The 23,282-nt window shown below is 47.9% G+C and overlaps 1 protein-coding gene across 1 annotated transcript in view; it reads right to left on the bottom strand.

The window, feature by feature from the left end:
- Window positions 1-23,282, bottom strand: part of LOC311244306 (membrane-associated guanylate kinase, WW and PDZ domain-containing protein 1-like) — a gene marked incomplete at its 5' end in the record, with an annotated part of 219,745 nt that overhangs the window by 5,368 nt on the left and 191,095 nt on the right. The window contains 9 exon segments of the mRNA XM_084333755.1: window positions 606-666; window positions 897-937; window positions 939-985; window positions 3,955-4,123; window positions 4,125-4,158; window positions 9,046-9,352; window positions 9,805-10,000; window positions 12,710-12,801; window positions 21,990-22,254. Of these exon segments, the coding sequence (XP_084189881.1) occupies window positions 606-666; window positions 897-937; window positions 939-985; window positions 3,955-4,123; window positions 4,125-4,158; window positions 9,046-9,352; window positions 9,805-10,000; window positions 12,710-12,801; window positions 21,990-22,254 (1,212 nt within the window).

Here is a 23,282-nt window from a genome sequence, read left to right as displayed (position 1 = left end):
CAACATGTGTAGAGCACTAGTGGACAGGGGGGTGTAAAGTACTTGAATAATTGTACTTTGTTACAATACTTAAGTACTGTTTTTTGGGGATTTGTACTTTACTCAAGTATTATTAGGTTTGTATACTTGTACTTTTACTCAATTACATTTCAGAGAAAAAAAAAAACATACTTTTTACTTCTTACATTTTAAAATGCAGACCTACAGAGTACAAAGTACAAATCTCACAGGTCCAACTATTTTATTAGTATATTTGTTTCTCTGGCCGAACTAATGATAACGTTATTAATCCTGCGGTCGCCATTTATTTAAAAACAGCCAATCAGATCCCAATCAATGGAAAATTAACCCGCCCATACCCATGCTGATTGGCCCTGGTGCAAGACTAGAAAGCGGGGATCTTTGATTAAACACCTGCTATCAGAAGAATAGACAGTCAGAGTGACGAAGCTAACAGAAGACGGCCACAAACGATAGTACGAGTGATGAAGAGGACGAAACGGAACATGTCATTGACCCCGGAATAAAAGAAAGTTTTTACTTTGACTTTTTAGCACTTAAGTACATTTAAATATTACATTGATTAAATATGACTCCATCCTTACCTGTGTAGACTGAGCTTGTGTAGGAGGAGGGGGAGGAGCCCCTTTGGACTTTGAGTTATTCCTATGAAGAAATACAGACATTATTATAGTAGAATATTATATATCCCTTTCACTACCAAATGGTTAACCCCTTTCACCTGCGACAAACCCTTCACTGCCACACGACAAAGGGTTAACCCTTTCACTACCGACACTACAGAAGGTTAACCCTTTACTATCACACTACAACAGATGGTTAAAGATCACTGAAGCCCAGTGCCGGAGAGAAGAGTGAGGTTAGCCTCGACTCACCTGGGGCCCTCAGACTGCTGAGGCGTGTGCGTCGTGGTGATAGGTAGCTTTCTTCTCAGCGTTGGTCAACAGAGAAGCGTTGGAGGACTCTGGAGAGAGAGATGCACACACAAAGGATTACTCCCTCTCCCCCCTCATCCGAGGCTCTGACACCATCAACCTCTTCAAAACCAAGCTAAAAACCCACCTGTTTACACTTGCCTTCACGCAACACGGCCCCGCTCCCAAGTAGCCCACCCTGACTCTTTTTAAGCCACAGATTCCGTTGTTTTGTTTTTGTTTTGTTGTTTGTTTGTTTGTTAATTTTAACCACTTCATCCAATTGGACAGAACTTGCCTCCTTCTTTTTATTTATTTTTATCTCTTATCTTATTTGTCTTTTCTTGTTGTTACTATACACAGATCTTTTATGTATTTTATTATATATATTTTTTCAATTTTATTACTTACTTTTATTTTTTTCCATCCTTTTCCTTGTACAGTGTCCTTGAGTCTGAGAAAGGCGCTTCTCTCTTAAAATTCAATCTATTATTATTATTATTATTATTATTATTATTATTATGGGTAGGTAGGGGCCGTGACCTCTGCAAGCTGGCAATGTAAGATGGCAGACTGTCTTGGATGGGGATGTGGTGGGGATGATGTGTGGGGTGTTTTGGGGGGACTGGCTGTTCCGGGGGGGGGGGGGTCACGTGCTTTCGAGCAACACTGTACTTATTGTACTTATTGTATGCCTATTCTTATGTCGGCACTTTCTACATTGCACTACTTTTATTGTCTTTTTATACCTATTCAACATTATGTCCGCACTTTATGCATTGCTTTTATTCTCTCAACTGTATGCTAATTGCATGCCTATGTTCATTGTATGCTATTTGCTGTGAAGCACTTTGAGCTGTAACCCATGTATGAAAGGTGCTGTATAAAATAAAGTTATTATTATTAATAAAATAAAAATACATGAATGGCTGCTATTAAATAGACAGAAGACAGCTTTCTGGAGAGAACAGGACTCTCCAGACACCCTGGTCTCTCCCCTAAAGGCTTCTCCATTCAAACCGGATGCTAACTGCCTGTGATGTTGTCGTTTACCATCATGGACGACACCAGCTTCACTGCACTCGTGAAAAACAGCAGGGGGGCCTGGGCGGGTGGGGGGGGGGTGGGGGTGAATTGATTTGTGTCATTGTGTTTCTCCTGCTACTCTCCCAAGGGGGGCTGATGAGAACAAGGAACAATCGTCCTTTCTTGTCTGTGAATGTAATTGCATTGAGCCACAAGCCAGAGCACAGCGGTGCACATTAGTCATCATTGACACTAGTTACTTATAGCATGAATATGATTCTGCCTGCAGTTAGAGAGCGACCATCAGCCTGGGGCTCTGGGCTCCCCTCTTCATGTGTGTGTGTGTGTGTGTGTGTGTGTGTGTGTGTGTGTGTGTGTGTGGTAGTGTGTGTGTGTATGTGTGTGTGTGTGTGTGTGTGTGTGTGTGTGTGTGTGTGTGTGTGTGTGTGATGTATGTGTGTATGTGTGTATGTGTGTGTGTGTGTGTGTGTGAATATGTACTTCAGTGCAGGGAGTTCTTTCATAGTCTCTCTCTCTCTCTCTCTCTCTCTCTCTCTCATCTCTCTCTCGATCTCTCCCTCTCTCTCTCTCTTCTCTCTCTCTCTCTCTCTCTCTCTCTCTCTCTCTCTCTCTCTCTCTCTCTCCTCTCTCTCTCACTCTCTCTCTCTCTCCCTCCCTCCCTCCCTCCCTCCCTCCCTCCCTCCCTCCCTCCCTCTCCCTCTCTCTCTCTCTCCTCTCTCTCCTCTCTCTCCCTCCTCCCTCCCTCCCTCCCTCCCTCTCCCTCTCCCTCTCTCCTCCCCCCCTCCCTCCCTCCCTCCCTCCCTCTCTCCCTCCCTCTCTCCCTCCCTCTCTCCCCTCCCTCCCTCCCTCCCTCTCCCTCTCTCTCTCCCCTCTCTGGGGGACAACTGGCTGAACAGCTACTTCTAGCACCACCACACACCGCAGCATTACACATGTAGCTGAGGAGTGAGTGGTACAGGGTGGTGTGTGTTTGAGTGGTACAGGGTGGTGTGTGTTTGAGTGGTACAGGGTGGTGTGTGTTTTGACATTAGGAGTGAGTGGTACAGGGTGGTGTGTGTTTGACATTAGGAACAAGGGCTCCAGTCAAGGCTGTCATCACTGAATTTCAAGCCGACTGCCAGGCCTTGCAGGCAACATAGTAGTGAATATGAATTCATCTTAACGTTCTCTCTCTCTCTCTCTCACACAAGGGCCTTTAGAACAGAGCTAAGTCTTTTCATTGGTTGACCAATAACTCTCCTCTGCCAATAACAGAGACGGACACGTGTAAAATTGTTGTGGAACACGGCAGAACACTAGCCCACTGTGAACTGGTTGTTGTTGTTGTTGTTGTTGTTGTTGTTGTTGTTGTTGTTGCTGTAAAACTATGTATTTCCTGTCACTTTTTCCAAGCCAGGCTGAGGAGATTAAACACCGACAGAAAGCACCGATTAGACACGAGCAGTGCTTTTGTAATCCATTCTGACTGACAGATCATTGTAACCTGAAAGACAACTCGCCTAGAATATAGACAAGGATCATTATTCATTATTCAATTAGGCCATTTAGCAAAACAAACACACATCACTGTGTGCAAGAAGGCATTATGCAAAGCACACGCACACATTCATGTATGCATTTAAAAAAAAAAAAAGTTCTAGAGTAGTGTCTGTGGGGCTAGTTTCTCTCTCTCTCTCTCTCTCTCTCTCTCTCTCTCTCTTCTCTCTCTCCTCTCTCTCTCTCTCTCTCTCTCTCTCTCTCTCTTCTCTCTCCTCTCTCTCTCTCTCTGCCAGGGAGCCCGCCCTCCTGGAACTCTCTCCAGGTTGAAGGAAAGTGCTCTTGCTCTTGCTAAACAGCAACACCTTCTCCCTCTCATACCTCCCCCCTCTCTCCCTCTCATCCCTCCCTCCCCCCCTCCCACTAGAACCATGAATAAGTCACTTGTTCATACTGCATTATAAAACAGGAGCAGGCTTGGAGCCAGGAGCCTTACCGTCCCCCGGGATGATCCTCAGCGAGACCGTGTTCCCCGCCTCCTTGATGAGGTTGACAATGTCCGAGTGGGACTTGTTGGTGATGGAGCAGCCGTTGACGGCCAGGATGCGGTCCCCCACCTTCAGCTTGCCACAGCGGTCCGCGGGGCTCCCCTCGATGATGCGCCCCTATTTTGTGGGGCATGGCCACACAAGCATTCCCGCTTTCGTGTTAATATGCGCATGTTTGTTTGTTTGTTTGTTTGTTTGTTTGTTTGAATGTTTATTGCCGGTGTGGGAGATACGGTGTCAGTGGTTGTGTTGATTTGATTGTTGTGATTGTGTTGATTGGTTGTAGGAGAAGAGGTCGATTGAAGGGAAAAAGAAAAGAGAGAAAGGAAGGAAGAAGAAGGGAGAGAGAGGAGGGGGAGAGAGAGAGAGAAGAGGAAGGTGAAGGGTTAATCATCCCAGACCAACACAGTGCTGCTGTGAGATGAAACCTCGTAACGAACCCGAGTACGTTACTTGAGCCTAGAAATTAGTCCCCATTCAGAACCCCCAATGTATTTATAGTTTTTTTTATTATCCACTTTTTCTCCTTCTGTTTTTCTGTGATTTTTCTCCCATCCCAATTCCCCCCCCCCCCCCTCCCCTCCTTCCTGGTCCGTTGCTCGCATGTGCCCCCCACTGGTCGGTCTAGGGAGGGTTGATAGATACTATCGCATGTCCCCTCCGATACATGCGGAGTCAGCCAGCCACTTCTTTTCACCTGCCAGCGCGTACTCTCATTGGGTGAGGTGTAACGTGTGGGAGGCTCACACTATACCCTCACCATCTCCCTTCCTTGCTGTGCAGGCGCCCTGACCGACCTGTAGAAGTCGCTGTTTACAACCCACCGGCTTCCCTCCCGAGGACTCTGCCAATTGAGCCAGTATGACGGCCGGCCCAAGCCGGAGGCAACGCTGACAGCTGGATTCGATAACAGTGTCTCTCGCGTTGGTGACGAGCGCTTAGTCCGCTGCGCGCCACCCAGCCGCCCATGTATTTATAGTTATAACTTATGAACGGGAGTTAAATCTGAAAAAAAAAATGTCTTCATCCCTCAAAAAAGAAAACGAACTTCATGGAGATACAACGCTTTGTTCTGACAGCAGCGATAACCCGATCACCCGGGCGGGGAGAGAGAGCCTCCTGGTAACCACCACGTGTCCCGGGGGGGGCACAGCCCTGTCTGCTGCCCTCCCCTGCCCCCCCCCCGACGCTTTAAATACAGGTCCTGTCTCCTGTCCTTCCCCCCGACGCTTTAATACAGGTCTTGTCTCCTGTCCTTCCCTGATGCTTTAATACAGGTCTTGTCTCCTGTCCTTCCCCCCGACGCTTTAATACAGGTCCTGTCTCCTGGTCCTTCCCTGATGCTTTAATACAGGTCTTGTCTCCTGTCCTTCCCCCCGACGCTTTAATACAGGTCTTGTCTCCTGTCCTTCCCCGACGCTTTAATACAGGTCTTGTCTCCTGTCCTTCCCCGACGCTTTAATACAGGTCCTGTCTCCTGTCCTTCCCCCCCGACGCTTTAATACAGGTCTTGTCTCCTGTCCTTCCCCCCCGACGCTTTAATACAGGTCTTGTCTCCTGTCCTTCCCCCCCGACGCTTTAAATACAGGTCTTGTCTCCTGTCCTTCCCCCCCGACGCTTTAATACAGGTCTTGTCTCCTGTCCTTCCCTGACGCTTTAATACAGGTCTTGTCTCCTGTCCTTCCCCCCCGACGCTTTAATACAGGTCTTGTCTCCTGTCCTTCCCCCCCCGACGCTTTAATACAGGTCTTGTCTCCTGTCCTTCCCCGACGCTTTAATACAGGTCTTGTCTGCTGTCCTTCCCCCCCGACGCTTTAATACAGGTCTTGTCTCCTGTCCTTCCCTGATGCTTTTAATACAGGTCTTGTCTCCTGTCCTTCCCCCCCCGACGCTTTAATACAGGTCTTGTTTCCTGTCCTTCCTTGACGCTTTAATACAGGTCCCGTCTCCTGTCCTTCCCCCCCGACGCTTTAATACAGGTCCTGTCTCCTGTCCTTCCCTGACGCTTTAATACAGGTCTTGTCTGCTGTCCTTCCCCCCCGACGCTTTAATACAGGTCTTGTCTCCTGTCCTTCCCCCCCGACGCTTTAATACAGGTCTTGTCTCCTGTCCTTCCCCCCCCGACGCTTTAATACAGGTCTTGTCTCCTGTCCTTCCCCGACGCTTTAATACAGGTCTTGGTCTCCTGTCCTTCCCTGATGCTTTTAATACAGGTCTTGTCTCCTGTCCTTCCTGACGCTTTAATACAGGTCCTGTCTCCTGTCCTTCCCTGATGCTTTAATACAGGTCTTGTCTCCTGTCCTTCCCCGACGCTTTAATACAGGTCTCGTCTCCTGTCCTTCCCCGACGCTTTAATACAGGTCTCGTCTCCTGTCCTTCCCCCCCCGACGCTTTAATACAGGTCTTGTCTCCTGTTCTTCCCTGCCGTCCGACGCTTTAATCGATGGATTGTGAATCACCTGCCGCTGGTCAAGGCCCCCTGGTGACTAATGCTTGGCAGGCTGTCAATAGCTTGACACCGTCTTACCGCTGCCCCCCCCCTCCCCTCACAGCCTTACCGCTGCCCCCCTCCCCTCACAGCCTTACCGCTGCCCCCCCTCCCCCTCACCACCACGGATCAATGGGGGACGCAGTGTCTTTGCGCCCCCAAGCTTGGAGACGGAGACGGATTCCTAAAGAGCCAGAAGTCTCTAGGCCACCCTGTGTGACGTGAGACGTAGAGGGGGAGATAAACCGAGCGCTGGTGCTGGCGCTGAATCTGCGCTCTGCAGGCAACACAAGCCTCACCCGCAGCATTCAATATTGCACATCATGTTTACATAGCAGCTCCGAACAGCCCCCCTAGGGGGCTCTTTCTCTCCTATCAACCCCCCCCCCCCCTCTCATTCCCTTTATCTCCCTCCTTCTCCCTTCCGTCTCTTCTCTCTCCCTTCCACCTCCTCCTCCTCTCCTCAACATCCATATGTATCACATATCGCCTTAGCTTCCAGCGCCTCTCCCTCGGTCTTGATTAAAAACACTGCTTGTCTCCTGCCACTCTATCCAAATAATGAGATATGGGACATTACCGGGAGTGACAAATACCAGGGATTTAATACCCAATCTGCTGAGCACAACAACAACAGCAAGCCGGGGCCGGAGGAGGAGGAGGAGGGGGATGGGAGGGGGGGAGGGGGCTCGCCTGCCTGCCTGCCTCGGCTGGAGGGAAGCGGTTTGTATTTCCATGATGTACGAGGAGGTGGATGCAGCAGCACGAAGCTCTTTGTTCATTATGGAACCAACAGACATGTAGCTCTCTCCGACTGAAGGGCCTCTCAGTCAGCGTCTCATCTGTTTATTTCTAACACACGTGCGCCGCGCTCAATATTCCGGCTCGCGTGGTTTGATTCCGCGCGGGGGTGGGGGTGGGGGGGTGCGGCCCACACATCCACCTCACGCTGCCACTAGGAGGCGCAGGGTCAGAGCAGAGCAAGGAGAGCAGCAGCAGCAGCACAAACACACAGAGCGACTGAGCGCATTCACACGGTGGACATTCTGCCTGCCGTTTGAATGCGGTCGACGGAGAAAGCAAGACCCTGAGAGACCAGGAAGTCTGATTCATAGATAGGCTGCCACTGTATCTCTCATGTCACCATAAAGTATGTACCCATTTTCTTAAGCAATCGATCGATACGATTTCCCCCCCGAGCAGTCAGTGGTCGCTAGCATGGCATGTCATCCATTCTCACGTGTGTTACGTGTGGAAACGCCACACAGTCCATCACCGCGGTGGTTGTTCAGTTAAAAGGGACCTTGGCACGACATTGGTGTCTCAGACCAATCACGGGCATCTTGATAACAAATTTGTTCAGAGGAGGACATTTACGATCCCTTTTTCCGATGGTTGAGCGACTTTAATGGACGCAATTCCCCTACTTTGCCTTCATACATAAATGGTATGGACAGCTATGGGTTGTGTGCTGAGCATACTTCAATTACATGCTGAGTGGGTCGGCGAGGGCCGCTGTGATGATGGCGTTCTTGATAAAGCTGTAGTAGCCGGCCCTGGTCTCCGAGGCGAATGCGCTCTTTGCACCATAAAGAGATTTCTTTCTCCCTATATAAGCTCATGATTGTGGGTTTGTGTCGTTAAGTCAAACGCCACTCCCTGGCTATTCAATGAGTTGTGTGGCTGAAAATATTGTAATGGCGCCAGGAGAGAGACGGCATTAATCATTTTCCCCTGAGTGGCACGTTGATGTTCTCTGTGTTGGTGGTGTTGGTATGGTAAGTCTTTTTCAACACTTTATGAACTTTCTATTATAGAAATTATGCTGCAAGACCAAAAATAGGACTCAGTCTTGCAGTTACTATGCATGCAGCTCACAATCCGAGAGCAGGTCAACCAGTCGGAAAAAATAACTCTCTTCAGAAAGGCTCTTTCCAAAGAGATATTCACTGGAAAAAAAACGAATGCCCGGTGAATCAAACAGATTAATTCTGATTAAAGTCTAAACTAGGGATGCTCGATATTGGCTTTTTTACCGATACTGATATACCGATATTGTCCAACTCTTAATTTCCAATACCGATATCAACCGATACCGATATATGCAGGGTTTCCCCCCCCCCAAAATTTTTATAATTTCAGGTAATTAACATTACATATCTCTTGTTGTGGAATTAACACAACATTATGCATACTTTTTTTTTAAATCAGAAGTTGTTCTTACTTGCTTGCCTGGGTAAATAAAGGTTATAGAAATGTAAAAAAATTAAATAAAAAAATTAAAAGATTTGAAAACCGATACCGATATTTTCCGATATCACATTTTAATGCCGATATCGGCCGATAATATCGGTAGGCCGATAATATCGGACATCCCTAGTCAAAACTCAACCAGATTATCCCCGCAAAAATCACGGCTGGTTCATATTTACAAAAAAAAAGACAAACCTAACCGACCAAATCAATAAGCAAAAAAAAAAAAAAACAGACATCTTATAGTCCCGGCTCTACATCCCAGGCTCTAGCTGTATTACAGCTCAATCCAGCCCACTTACCGAAGGTGGTCCCGGCGTCGGGCCTGGAGACGGACGACACGATGACGAATCCGAAGCCCTCGTTCTCCCCCCGCTGGATCTCCACGTCGTACGGCTGCAGGCTGGCCGGCACCACCGCGCTCCCGCTGCCCCCGCCTCCCCCGCTCCCGATGCCGCTGGTGGAGCCGCTGCCGGAGCTCACGGTGTTCAGGGAGTTCTGGCTCCCCTGGGGCGTCCTCTTGCCCTCCGTCAGGCTGGGCGCCTGGGTGCTGCTGTGGTGGGAGGAGGCCGGGGATGGGGGCACGTCCCCCTCTCCTTTAGACACTGAGGACCGGGAAGACGTTGTTTTACACAGAGCCGTAGTCCTGGGTTTCTGTTCCCCTTCCCCCCCCACCCCATATGGTTTACATGGTGGTGCATAGACAGACAGACAGACAGACAGACAGACAGACAGACAGACAGACAGACAGACAGACAGACAGACAGACAGACAGACAGACAGACAGACAGACAGACAGACAGACAGACAGACAGACAGACAGACAGACAGACAGACAGACAGACAGACAGACAGACAGACAGACAGACAGACAGACAGACAGACAGACAGACAGACAGACAGACAGACAGACAGACAGACAGACAGACAGACAGACAGACAGACAGACAGACAGACAGACAGACAGACAGACAGACAGACAGACAGACAGACAGACAGACAGACAGACAGACAGACAGACATGTATGGGTGTGTCTCACGGCCCCCCCCCCCTCACCTCCGTATCCGCTGGTCTTGCGCCGCACCGTGAGGTTGACGTGGCCCTGCTTGGCCGCCTGTTGCATCAGCTGCACCACCAGCTGGTGAGACTTGCCCACCACCGCCGTGCCGTCCACGCAGATCAGCTCGTCGCCGGAGCGCAGGCGCCCGTCCTCGTCCGCCGCCCCGTACTTCACTATGTGCCCGATGTATATCTGGAAGATGATGATGACCAGGATATAGATGCAACACGTCAGTGGTGTTTACTTTACACAACAACGTGCCCTTTATCCATGATGTGACAAACAGAACGCTCTTGTGATTCACTACACGTGTCTCACGGGATGACATTTTTTCATGGTAATATTTAGTGTCTGGTATCTATTTAGTGGTTTTTAGTACATTCGTATTTAGTGTTTATTGCAACCATATTTATTGTAAATGTATAACTGATACAGTGAGGGTGAGTGGCATACAGACGCTCATCTGCACCTTGATCCCACTGCCTACTTGCTCATATGTGTATATTATTCAGTTAATTATATTATTTACACTGCTTATTTTTTACATTTGTACTGTACTATAATTGTATTGCCTGTATTTATGTCTTCTACTATTACCATGACCATACCTGTACCTCCCCTCCCCCCATGCTGCTATGATGCCTGCATTTCAATAATATTAATAAAGGAATATCTTATCTTATTGCAATTCACTGTGTGGTCTATTTACACAGGATGGCATGAATACATAAGCTTATTACTATGACATTATTTAGATTTACAAAACCCTGCAGTAAATCCGAGCGGCGCCGAGCGGGGTTACGGGAAATGGATTTGAAAGATACTAAATCTCGTATCTTCATTTGATATTAATCCAATCAACACAGCACAGTTTAACGACTTAATTGCGTGTTACTTTAAGTTAGTTATAACTGAGCCAGGAGGGAGCCTGCCAGGGCTGTGGAGGGAGGCGCTCTGTGCCGTTAGCACTGTGTGGGAGCGAACATAACCCTGTGTGGAGGGAAAAGACAAGCTCATCTAACCAGGCAACGTAACAACATAGCAACTCCTCTGGGTCGACCTAACAGCCTGCTGCGTTCATTCTAACGCTCTCTGTTCATCTGCCTTCTCACTCTCTCTCTCCCTTCTCACTCTCTCTCTCTCTCTCCCTTCTCACTCTCTCTCTCTTCTCACTCTCTCTCTCTCTCCCTTCTCAATCTCTCTCTCTCTCTCCTCACTCTCTCTCTCCCTTCTCACTCTTTTTCTCCCTTCTCACTCTCTCTCCTTTTTCACTCTCTCTCTCCCTTCTCACTCTCTCTCCTTTCTCTCTCTCTCCTTTATCACTCTCTCCTGTCTCACTCTCTCTCTCCCTTCTCACTCTCGCTCTCCCTTCTCACTCTCTATCTCCCTTCTCACTCTCTCTCTCCCTTCTCACTCTCTCTCCTTTCTCCCTCTCTCTCCTTTCTCCCTCTCACCCTTCTCACTCTCTCTCTCCTTTCTCTCTCTCTCCTTTCTCTCTCTCCTTTATCACTATCTCCTGTCTCACTCTCTCTCCCTTCTCCCTCCCTTCTCACTCTCTCCCTTCTCACTCTCTCTATCCCTTCTCACTCTCTCTCCCTTCTCCCTCTCGCTCTCCCTTCTCACTCTCTCTCCCTTCTCACTCTCTCTCTCCCTTCTCACTCTCTCTCCCTTCCCCCTCTCTCTCTCCCTTCTCCCTCTATCTCCCTTCTCCCTCTCTCTCCCTTCTCACTCTCTCTCTTCTCACTCTCTATCCCTTCTCTCTCTCTCATTTCTCACTCTCTCTCCTTTCTCACCCACTCTCTCTCTTCTCACCCTCTCTCCCTTATCACTCTCTCTCTCCCTTCATCTGCCTTCCTCACTCTCTCTCCCTTCCCACTCTCTCTCCAGTGTATTCTGCTGTTGTATAACAAGAAGACAGGCAAATGTAAGAAATGGATGGACAGAAAGGAGGGGGGGGGGGGGGGGGGGGGTAACAAGTGATGCAAGGAAGAAAACCTCTGACAGAACTGGACAATTTACCAAGCGGAAAGGACAGAACATCCAGAGATGCAATGCTATAAAGTGTTTTTTTGTTTGTTTGTTTGTGTGGTCGTGTACGCGTGTGTGCGCACAATGCATTATTTGTTATGTCGATATCGATGATAGGTAACGAGGAATGAAGGAACAAGTGAATGAAAAGCAATCAATAATAATGAAGGAAATTAACCAGCTCCTTCAAAAGGCGGAGGGATACTCTCCTTGCGTCGTGTGAACCGGTCGAGCTAACGGCAGCAACACAGATGCGGAGGGATACTCTCCTTGCGTCGTGTGAACCGGTCGAACTAACGACAGCGACACAGAGGCGGAGGGATACTCTCCTTGCGTCGTGTGTGAACTGGTCGAACTAACGACAGCGACACAGAGGCGGAGGGATACTCTCCTTGCGTCGTGTGAACCGGTCGAACTAACGGCAGCGACACAGAGGCGGAGGGATACTCTCCTTGCGTCGTGTGTGAACTGGTTGAGCTAACGGCAGCGACACAGAGGCGGAGGGATACTCTCCTTGCGTCGTGTGAACTGGTCGAACTAACGACAGCGACACAGAGGCGGAGGGATACTCTCCTTGCGTCGTGTGAACCGGTCAAACTAACGACAGCGACACAGAGGCGGAGGGATACTCTCCTTGCGTCGTGTGAACCGGTCGAACTAACGACAGCGACACAGAGGCGGAGGGATACTCTCCTTGCGTCGTGTGAACCGGTCGAGCTAACGGCAGCGAGACAGAGGCGGAGGGATACTCTCCTTGCGTCGTGTGAACCGGTCGAACTAACGACAGCGAGACAGAGGCGGAGGGATACTCTCCTTGCGTCGTGTGAACCGGTCGAGCTAACAGCAGCGACACAGCGGCGGAGGGATACTCACCGGCTCCCCAGGCTCGTTTCCTCCCAGGATGCGGAAGCCGAAACCTGTATCCTTCCGCCACAGGAAGATGTCCTGCTCCTGGCAGTCCGGCACTGAAAGCACAACAAGAACGTGACAGAGTTCAGTGGAGGAGAACAACTGAGACCCTCAGCCCACTTTGACTGATTTTAATTTAGCGTTGAGGTGGGATAATCACTGGATGCTTATCGCAGCAAATTTTTTCCGTTTTCTCTCTCTCTCTCTCTCTCTCTCTCTCTCTCTCTCTCTCTCTCTCTCTCTCTCTCTCTCTCTCTCTCTCTCTCGTCTAATTATCACCATTCTGTGTCTTAATCAATCCCTGGTCAATAAGGTGTTCGTTTTTCTCCATTAGCAGCCATCACAATGAGACCAGGGCCCTCATTCATCAATGTGTGCGTAGAATATGTTCTATTTTCACACGTAAGCACAGAATGTAGAATCAGTGTACGCACAGGGAAATCGGGATTCATCACACGTGCGTACGCAGGTTCTACGCACACCTGTCATGATGAATATGACTTTGATCCTACGTTTGAGCTCGTGCACTGTTTTAAGTATTTGCATACCAGAACCGCCCCGATTATACGGTAATGGACACCCCCATGAAATGTGGAAGAATGGACTAAACCGAGGGTGTTGTACACTGTCGGATATTATACCTATTAACTTCCTAAAAGACCATTGCTGCCTGGACACCGCAAACACTAATAAAGACCATTAACCACTGTTTTGCCGTTGCCCGTTAGTGTCATTAATGCATGCTGGAATAAGAATGCCTTTCTTAATCTATTTTCAATATTAATAATTATTATAATACAATAAAAGACAGCTCCGTCTTTTAATACACATATATTGTACAGTAACGTCAAATAAATACTACAGTCCCCGCTGAAATAAAGGTTCTGCACGCACATATACCAGCAGTGATCTACAGCATAAAAGATAGCCACTTTATAATACTATTCTGAGTAGATAATTCATCTGTATCGCAACAGAGTCACGGATCTGGTCGGGGCAGGTATCATTATGTCGGGAAAATCCTTATGAAATAAACAAAAGTGAATTAAAGAATTTAAAAACAAAGTTTAGCATATTAAATTGTTTTATAAGCTTTCTGAGTAGATAATTCATCTGTATCGCAACAGAGTCACGGATCTGGTCGGGGCAGGTATCATTATGTCGGGAAAATCTTTATGAAATAAACAAAAGTGAATTAAGGAATTTAAAACGAAGTTTAGCATATTAAATCGTTTTATAAGCTTATAGCTTTTTTCGTGCTGATTTGAGAGGGTCCAGCTGCAGAGCCGGAGAGCAACTCTCAGGGCCAAGATAGCACTTATACTATTTTGAGAGAGACAGCAGAGAGACAGACAGCAGAGAGACAGACAGACAGACAGACACTGTTCCACAGTGTGTGTGTGTGTGTGTGTGTGTGTGTGTGTGTGTGTGTGTGTGTGTGTGTGTGTGTGTGCGTGCGTGTGTGTGTGACTACTAGTCTAATAGTAGAGACTCAGCCCCCCCCCTCTGGACCACCTCCTAGTAGAGACTTCTCTAGGAAGAAGACGAAGATGAGGATTAAGGCGAGACACTGCAGGTGAATAGGCAAATATACCTTTTTTGTTGATTTTGAGATTCTGTTATATTTTGCTTCCTAAACATGTCTTCTATGAAACTAGTGACAATAAAACATCAATAACACACATTTAGTTGTTCATTTTACTTCATTTTGCCTTATTGCATCCATAAATGTCCACATATTTAATGGGGAAGTGCCTCATTTGCATATATAAACATAAATTTCAGAAAACTTGTCTCTACTAGGAGGTGGTCCAGAGGGGGGGGGGGTCTCTACTGGGAGGTGGTCCAGAGGGGGGGGTCTCTACTAGTGGTCACACACACACACTGTGGAACAGTGTCTATCTGTCTGTCTGTCTGTCTCTCTGCTGTCTGTCTCTCCAGCTCTGCAGCTGGACCTTGATCAAATAAGCACGGAAAAGCTTTTAAGCTCGTAGCTCCAATTTGGGTCCCAAATTGCTGTACAAATGAAGGAGGTGTCTCGGGTAGTGGACTCTAGTTAATATTATGTTCTCTCTGCAATTAGACTGCCCCTCATTCATCTCTATCTGATGCTATCTCTGAAAACAGTTCCTGCGAGCGCAGTCAGTGCACCCCATAACGCTATATATATAAACCTGCATTCATTCGGAGAGAAAGACCTATTCCACATGCTATTTAGGGTTTGACAATAATTACACTAATATCGCTATTTCACAATGAACTATAATGAATTACGGGGGTCAGACTCATACAGAACACGGCCAGTGTCTTTATTTCCGCGTTGGAACGAATGCATGTACTGAGGAGCGCTTGTGCGTAGTAACGATATTCTACCACTGGGCGTCAGCTAAGTGTGCTCTGACCTGTGCGTACACGTAAGCACGGAGTCAAGTTCAAGTTGAAATTGATGAATCCCACTCTTTGCTTAGAAATGATCGTACGCACAGGTTAAGCACAAATCTGTGCGTAAGTCAGGTTGATGAATGAGGGCCCAGGTCTGGAGAGTTGGCTGAGGACACCATCGTTGCTGCCGACACCCTGTGTGGTTGTTGGTTGCTAGGTGACAGATATGCACAATGCATTGTGTGGTATAGTTTTAAAGGACCATACCAGTCTCTCCGTTACCAGAGACTGTAATGGGGAAATGACACTGTGGTTTTCAGAAGGCTGAGTTACTTAATGCCTAGAAACGTTCAAACAACATTCAAGTCTCATGGAGTATTTTCAACCCCCTTTCAATACCAATGGTAGTTTGAATGGTGTTCAGTAAACGAAACACTCAATCGTATACAACAACAAACACAAAATCCATTAACCCTTTCACTGCCGCACTACCAAACGGTTAACCCTTTCACTGCAACAATACACGGAAGGTTAATAACCCTTAAGGACTGGCCATTTCCAGTAATGGCAAGAAGTCAGAATTATACTGGCATGGTCCTGTAATAATATTCTAGTGAGCATAGATATTCACTAAATATTACAGTGCATTGTGGGAAACAATAAGTGCCCTCAAATGTATTCCACGCATTTGTATTACAATTCGGACACTATATATAAAAAAAAAAAAAAAAGTCTGAGTAGTGATTAATTCCGGTCACAGCCCAGGTTATTTGTGGGGTTAACATGTGAGCCACTCTGCTGCCTGGCCAGGCTCCACGCACAGTAGGAGACACTTTCTGTGTGAATGTGACATATTTACACTCTCTGACTTGTTATCACTCACACACACACACACACACACACACACACACACACACACACACACACACACACACACACACACACACACACACACACACACACACACACACACACACACACACACACACACACACACACACACACACACACACACACACACACACACACACACACACACTCACACACACACACACACACACACACCTATCGCCTCGTCAACTCTCTGCGGCCGGAGCACACTGTGGGAGGACAGGATCTGTGTGTCAGCCTGTTCGCCCACAGGGCCTGTCTGCACGGGAGACCTGGTCGATTTCTCCTGCACTGCCTGCTGTCCACACAGGACCAGCGCTGGTCCCATTAGCTCTGCTAGACCACTGCCACACAGGACCAGCGCTGGTCCCATTAGCTCTGCTAGACCACTGCCACACAGGACCAGCGCTGGTCCCATTAGCTCTGCTAGACCACTGCCACACAGGACCAGCGCTGGTCCCATTAGCTCTGCTAGACCACTGCCACACACGACCAGCACTGGTCCCATTAGCTCTGCTAGACCACTGCCACACAGGACCAGCGCTGGTCCCATTAGCTCTGCTAGACCACTGCCACACACGACCAGCGCTGGTCCCATTAGCTCTGCTAGACCACTGCCACACAAGACCAGCACTGGTCCCATTAGCTCTGCTAGACCACTGCCACACAGGACCAGCGCTGGTCCCATTAGCTCTGCTAGACCACTGCCACACAAGACCAGCACTGGTCCCATTAGCTCTGCTAGACCACTGCCACACACAACCAGTGCTGGTCCCATTAGCTCTGTAGACCACTGCCACACAAGACCAGCGCTGGTCCCATTAGCTCTGCTAGACCACTGCCACACAAGACCAGCGCTGGTCCCATTAGCTCTGTAGACCACTGCCACACAGGACCAGTGCTGGTCCCATTAGCTCTGCTAGACCACTGCCATACAGGACCAGCGCTGGTCCCATTAGCTCTGTAGACCACTGCCATACAGGACCAGCGCTGGTCCCATTAGCTCTACTAGACCACTGCCACACAGTACCAGCACTGGTCCCATTAGCTCTGCTAGACCACTGCCACACACGACCAGCACTGGTCCCATTAGCTCTGCTAGACCACTGCCACACAGGACCAGCGCTGGTCCCATTAGCTCTGTAGACCACTGCCACACAAGACCAGCGCTGGTCCCATTAGCTCTGTAGACCACTGCCACACAAGACCAGCGCTGGTCCCATTAGCTCTGTAGACCCCTGCCACACAGGACCAGCGCTCAACACTTAACCCCTAACTGCTCCCGATGAGCAAGTTGGCACCTTGCGCGGTTGCCTCCATAAAATTGTCAAGCGATTTGGATAAAAGCGCTATATAAATGCTGTCCATTTACCATTTAAATTAAATTGTCGACAAAGATGAACAAAAAAATGCATTTAAAATGTTTTTTTTATTTTTATTAGAGTTATTTAAAATTCACAATTTAAATGTAGGTCAATTTGTAGGTGAATTTGGTTAACTTGTTGGTTAACTTGTTGGTTACCTTGGTTAACTTGTTCAACCCTCCCAAACCTGCTGGTGAATCATCTGACATCACCATCACGTCTTTCTGAAGGACTCAGTGGGCTCAGGTTTTAAGCTAGTTTACATTTACATTTTCTGTACAACAAGTCAGCAGGAAGGGTACAACTCTGGCAGCTAAGGGTCAGAGATATTGTTCGTCAAACAGTGTTGAACTTGAGTGGTACAGTCTTGAGTGCATATTAGCATAGTAGCTAGTAATATAGGCAAGGTAGGATTCCTTAGTAGGAGAGTGCATACACAGCGAAAGAGAGTAGAAGGTTACAAGGTTAGTACCATATGAAACCTGAGATCACAAGAAATCCACTGATACCAAACACGTCATACTAGCTTACCGGGGAAAGGGGATAAATCGCTCCAAAGTTGGAACTTTCACTCCCTCCAATCTCTAGACCGTGAATATAAGAAAAGAAAAAAAACGTCAACTTTGATCCAATAGGACCGGTGCTGTAAACTCACTGGGCATTCACAAGTTTAAACACAACCTGCAAACAGGACATCAAAGACCTCCACTGGCTAACTGTTCACAGGGAAGGGAAAATAATTGACAGTTACCGAATGCAGTTTCGAGCACAACAGTTGGTGAAAGCAGCATTGGTAAGAGCGCCGAAGTCAAGCAGTGTTCCATCTTTTCCCCCATTTCTCTCCTGCGTTACACAGCTGCCAGCCATCAGTGTCAGCGTGAGTAGGATGTCATGGAGTGGTGTTTATTTTTTAGAGCTTGTATGCACAGCAAACGCACAGCACCGTTTTCTGCACTCGTGTCTGAATGGCCAGTCAGTAGAATCCTAGACACAGATCAGCCACAGATAACGGCGACAGAGAGAGGACGGAGAGGGGAGAGTCTGTCGGCCTCCTGGTAGTAAAGAAAATGGCCACAGCAGGAGGCACCCAGTATGGATGCAACCTCCCCGTCTCCATCTCTGGCTCCACTCTTCAACCAGGCACTGGCAGGAGCACGCAACACTGAATCAAACTACCTGCGGTGGAAAACGAACAAAGTACCACCAGGTACCAAAAGCGAGTCTATAGTCCAGTAGGTACCATGCAGTGGAAAAAGCGGCAATAGCTTCTAAAATTGAAGGTCCGCACTGCTCTGTGTCTATTATGAAATGACAATTGCGCATTGACACGACCACTACGCAAAGCTATTGCTCGCACACTTGTGCTCCTAAAAGATTTTTCCGGTTTGCACAAATAAATGTTTAGGGGCAAATGTGAGTGAAATGGTTGCACTGTAGAGCCCTGTAGTGCGCTCAACACTGAACCAAACACTGTTATTCCAGTGCACTCAACACTGGGGTTGGGGATTGTTTGGATTTGAACTATTCCGGTTCCGATTCCGATTCTCCATTTCGATTCCTGTTCTAAACTATTCTCGATTCAGCTTATTTGAGGTGCAGGTCAAAACAGGTCACAGCTTATTTCGCAGGAGAGTTTTTTTTTTTTTTTTTTTTTTGAAAAATCTAAAAAAAAAATGCATACTATTCACTAGGGCTGACCCCTATTAATAGATTAGTCGACTAATCGGTCGAAAGGAGCCGTAGTCGACTGGCCAACCTCTTAGTCGAATATAATTTTAAATTTTTTTAAAAAAGATTATTATTTTTATTAAAAAAAAATATCACTCTTTCCAAAAGAAAAGAGGCCTAGAAGCGTGGCTAACGCTAATGGCACGCATACCAGAGGCTACTAACTGCCTACGAAAACAGGCACAGAGGCACTGAAAGAGGATTTCACCCATCTAATGAACACACTAGACTAGACAAATATCAAGATGTATCCATCAGTGGACCAATTGCATGCTTTTGCAGAGGACAAGAAGCCTTCAGTCGACTCCTTCAGACCTTAAGCACCCCCCACAGCCCAAATGGAATGATAAAAAAAAAGTTAAAAAATATTATACTTATTTTTTATTTATTTTTTGTCGACCAATAGTCGACTAACGGCAAATTTTGGCCAATCCTAGTCGACCATCCAAATCCTTAGTCGGGGACAGCCCTAATATTCACATTGTCAGTTGACTTGATACAGTTTAACACTGCTATTCCAGTGCACTCAACACTGAACCAAACACTGCTATTCTAGTGCACTCCATCCACTGACTTATGGATGCTTGGATGCACCCGCTAACATATTCAAAGAACGTGTGCCTGTGTGGGCCTGCGTGCACACAGACACATGCACGCTCACATTCACATATTCCTATATTCTATATTCCTCTTCTTCCCTCTCTCTCCCCTTGCTTCTCTCTCCTCCTCTCCCCACTTGCTTATCCCCCCCTCTCTCTTTCTCATCTCTCTCTCCCCTTGCTTCTCTCTCCTCCTCTCCCCCCTTGCTTACCCCCTCTCTCTTTCTCATCTCTCTCTCCCCTTGCTTCTCTCTCCTCCTCTCCCCCCTTGCTTACCCCCCCTCTCTCTTTCTCATCTCTCTCTCCCCTTGCTTCTCTCCCCTCATCTCCCCCCTTGCTTACCCCCCCTCTCTCTTTCTCATCTCTCTCTTCCCCCATCTCTTTTCCCACCCCCCTCCCCTTGTTTCTCCCCCCTCTCTCTTTCTCATCTATCTACCCCTTGCTTCTCTCTCCATCTCTCTCTTTCTCATCTCTCTCCCCTTGCTTCTCTCTCCTCTCTCTCATCTATCCATCCCCTTGCTTCCATTCCCTCTCTCTCCCCTCTCTCTCTTTCCCATCTCTTTCCCTTTGCTTCTCTCTCCCTCTCTCATCTATCTCTCCCCTTGCTTCCATTCCCTCTCCCCCCCTCTCTCTCTTTCCCATCTCTCTCCCTTTGCTTCTCTCCCTCTCTCATCTATCTCTCCCCTTGCTTCTCTCTCCTCTCTCTCATCTATCTCTCCCCTTGCTTCCATTCCCTCTCTCTCCCCGCTCTCTCTCTTTCCCATCTCTCTCCCCTTGCTTCTCTCTCTCTCTCTCTCTCTCTCTCTCTCTCTCTCTCTCTCTCTCTCTCTCCCATTCTAATCCAGCCGACTCTAACAGCAGCTCCTTGAGGGCTGATCAAACAGATATACCAATCAGCCTGAGCTTAACGCAGGGCTCACCGGGCCCAGTTAATATTTAATCAGCAGCAGACCTAGATTCCACAGGCAGCCAGTGTGATTAACCAGCACCACACAGCCCTGCCTGCCTGCCAGGCCAACCGGCAACAATCACAACTCAAGTGACAAACACTGAAGTTCAGCCTGGGCAGTGACATCATCACCACACCCTGTCAGCCTGGCTACTAACAAGCGGTACAACGCAGGCGTGCGTGCCGTCATATTATCTCTACACAAGACAGTAGATATTCCCTTTTTTAATTATATCTATCGTTACTACTATGCAAGGTCTAACAGATCTAAATGTAGCCAGAATAGGGACCAGGACGGTGACCCGCTATTTTGAAGGATCCATCCGTCTCTCTTTGGTCTCTCAAGAGTCTCTTCTAGTGAGTACAGTAGAAGAAGTGCGTTGGCGGCGCACTCACTACATTCCCCCCCATGAATAATGTAGGACTGGGGCTGCGATTGCAAAAGGATATGGAGGGATTTTTAAAGGCTGCTTTCCTGTATTCCATCAACTGCTACTCAATCTCAGTTCTATTGCCGCTGCCAGTACACTAGCTAGCTTATAGCCGAGGCTCTCAGTGCCACTGATTAAATATAGAGACATTTTAAACAGCGAGACGGGTTAAGGTACACGCTCCCTTGTCCTCGTACAGTAGGGCCTCCTGCACCTTGCTGCCGAGTGGTCTGAAACGAGCTTCTTCTGGGAATAATGGATGTAGTGCGTACACACACACACACACACACACACACACACACACACACACACACACACACACACACACACACACACACACACACACACACACACACACACACACACACACACACACACACACACACACACACACACACACACACACACACACACACACACACACACACACACGCGCACACACACACACACACACACACACACACACACACACACACACACACACACACACACACACACACACACAGAGCCCACAGCTGCACTACTCATCAGAAACCAGTTCTGTGTTTCAAGGAGACTTTACCCACTTGTACACACACACGCGTGTTTAGCCCACATGTACACACACACACGCGTGTTTAGCCCACATGTACATAAACACACGCGTCGCACACACACAAACACGCACACTAAGTATTGCTCAGGCAGGATTCTCTGAGCAGAGTAGTCAGTGAAGTTCCAAGGGCCTGTTTCACTAAATCCATCAAACTAAAGACCATCAAGTCAGCGCTTTTCTGATACCGCAAAGGAATGTCTTTCCATCTCTAGATGTTACACGGGTTATGGTTATTATGAGTCATATTGTGTTCATTGGTTTGCTCCCCCCGCCACTTCGATACGAACCTAACGTCTAGTACTCACATCGACTCTCGTACATGCTCCTGGACTGAGCCCAGATCTTGAAGGGGTCCGGCTTCTTCTGCAGGGTGAGGGTGCCATCTGCGGGGGGGTCCTGGGGCGGCAGGCCCGGCAGCGGGTGGGTGGGCGCGGCTGGGGTGGTGGGCGCCACGGCCTCGCCGGGCATGGCGGAGGAGGGCGGGTGGCTGGGAGAGTCAGTGTGGGCGCTGCGATGGCTGCACACGCTGTGCTGCGAGCTGTTCTGGCTGTCTTTCCTCTCCAGCTGCTGCTGATGGACAGAAGGAACGCACAGAGGATGAGAGAGAGAGAGAGAGAGAGAGAGAGAGAGAGAGAGAGAGAGAGAGCAGAGGGGAGGGGAGGGTTGAAATAGATCCAGGTGGAGTGAAGAGGAGGCGGAGGACAGAGAGGGGAGAATAGAGTGGAGAGTGATAAGAGTGAGACGGCGATAAGAGAGGGATGGGGGGACGGGGGACGGTGAGAAAAGAGGTGATAAAGGACAAAGAGACAGAGGACAACTGTCCAAGGTCATCTTTGTTAGACACCGTAGGACTAAAGCGTCTCCGACTAGTGTGCGCTGGAGTGTGTGGAGAGATACCACGGTTTCCATGGCTGCCAAATAGAGACCGTAGAAGAAGAATACAAGAAATGAAGACAATTAAAGAGAATCAAACGGTAGCCATCGGACTGAGTTCCACGTCAATGAGTTTGATGTGGAAAATATGATTATTAAGTTGTGAATTTTCAACCTCTGTGAGAAAAAATGCAAAAAATGCGATCTGGCTGACAGATTAGTTCATTCAAGTGGTTCAGATCGTGTCAAGACCATATACTTGATCTATCAACTGTTATTCCCACGTATTAATATGCTCATTTATACATAGTGTGTAAAATATACCATTACAATCAAATGACAGTTTTCAGAGTGTGGTGACTGTTAATGAACACATTGGTCAGGACTATGCTTGGGTTATAGATTATAGTTGTATTGTATCTGATGTGAAATAAATAAACCATCACATGTATTGCTGTAAAGTATAATACACATGGATTTGTGCGCTTGGACTCATCACGGCCTGCGAGGTTAAAGGTGAACCGTTCCAGCAATGCTTTCCTAATGATGAAAACCGTAATGCAAAGCTGATCTCTTGTGCGTATATATGAGAGTTTACTCTGAGTCAGAAGGGAGTCCTTAGATGCCGATACACAGAAATACATCCAGGCTGACACAAGGATAAAAAACACAGCTTTACCTCAAGAGAAAAACAAGGGGGGGGGGGGGGGTCACCATCGGTTCTA

This window comes from Notolepis coatsorum (assembly GCF_963971535.1).
Source record: "Notolepis coatsorum genome assembly, chromosome: 17".
NCBI lineage: Eukaryota > Metazoa > Chordata > Actinopteri > Aulopiformes > Paralepididae > Notolepis > Notolepis coatsorum.
Note: the sequence above shows the minus strand (reverse complement) of the source record. Positions and strands in the feature narration are given on the sequence as shown.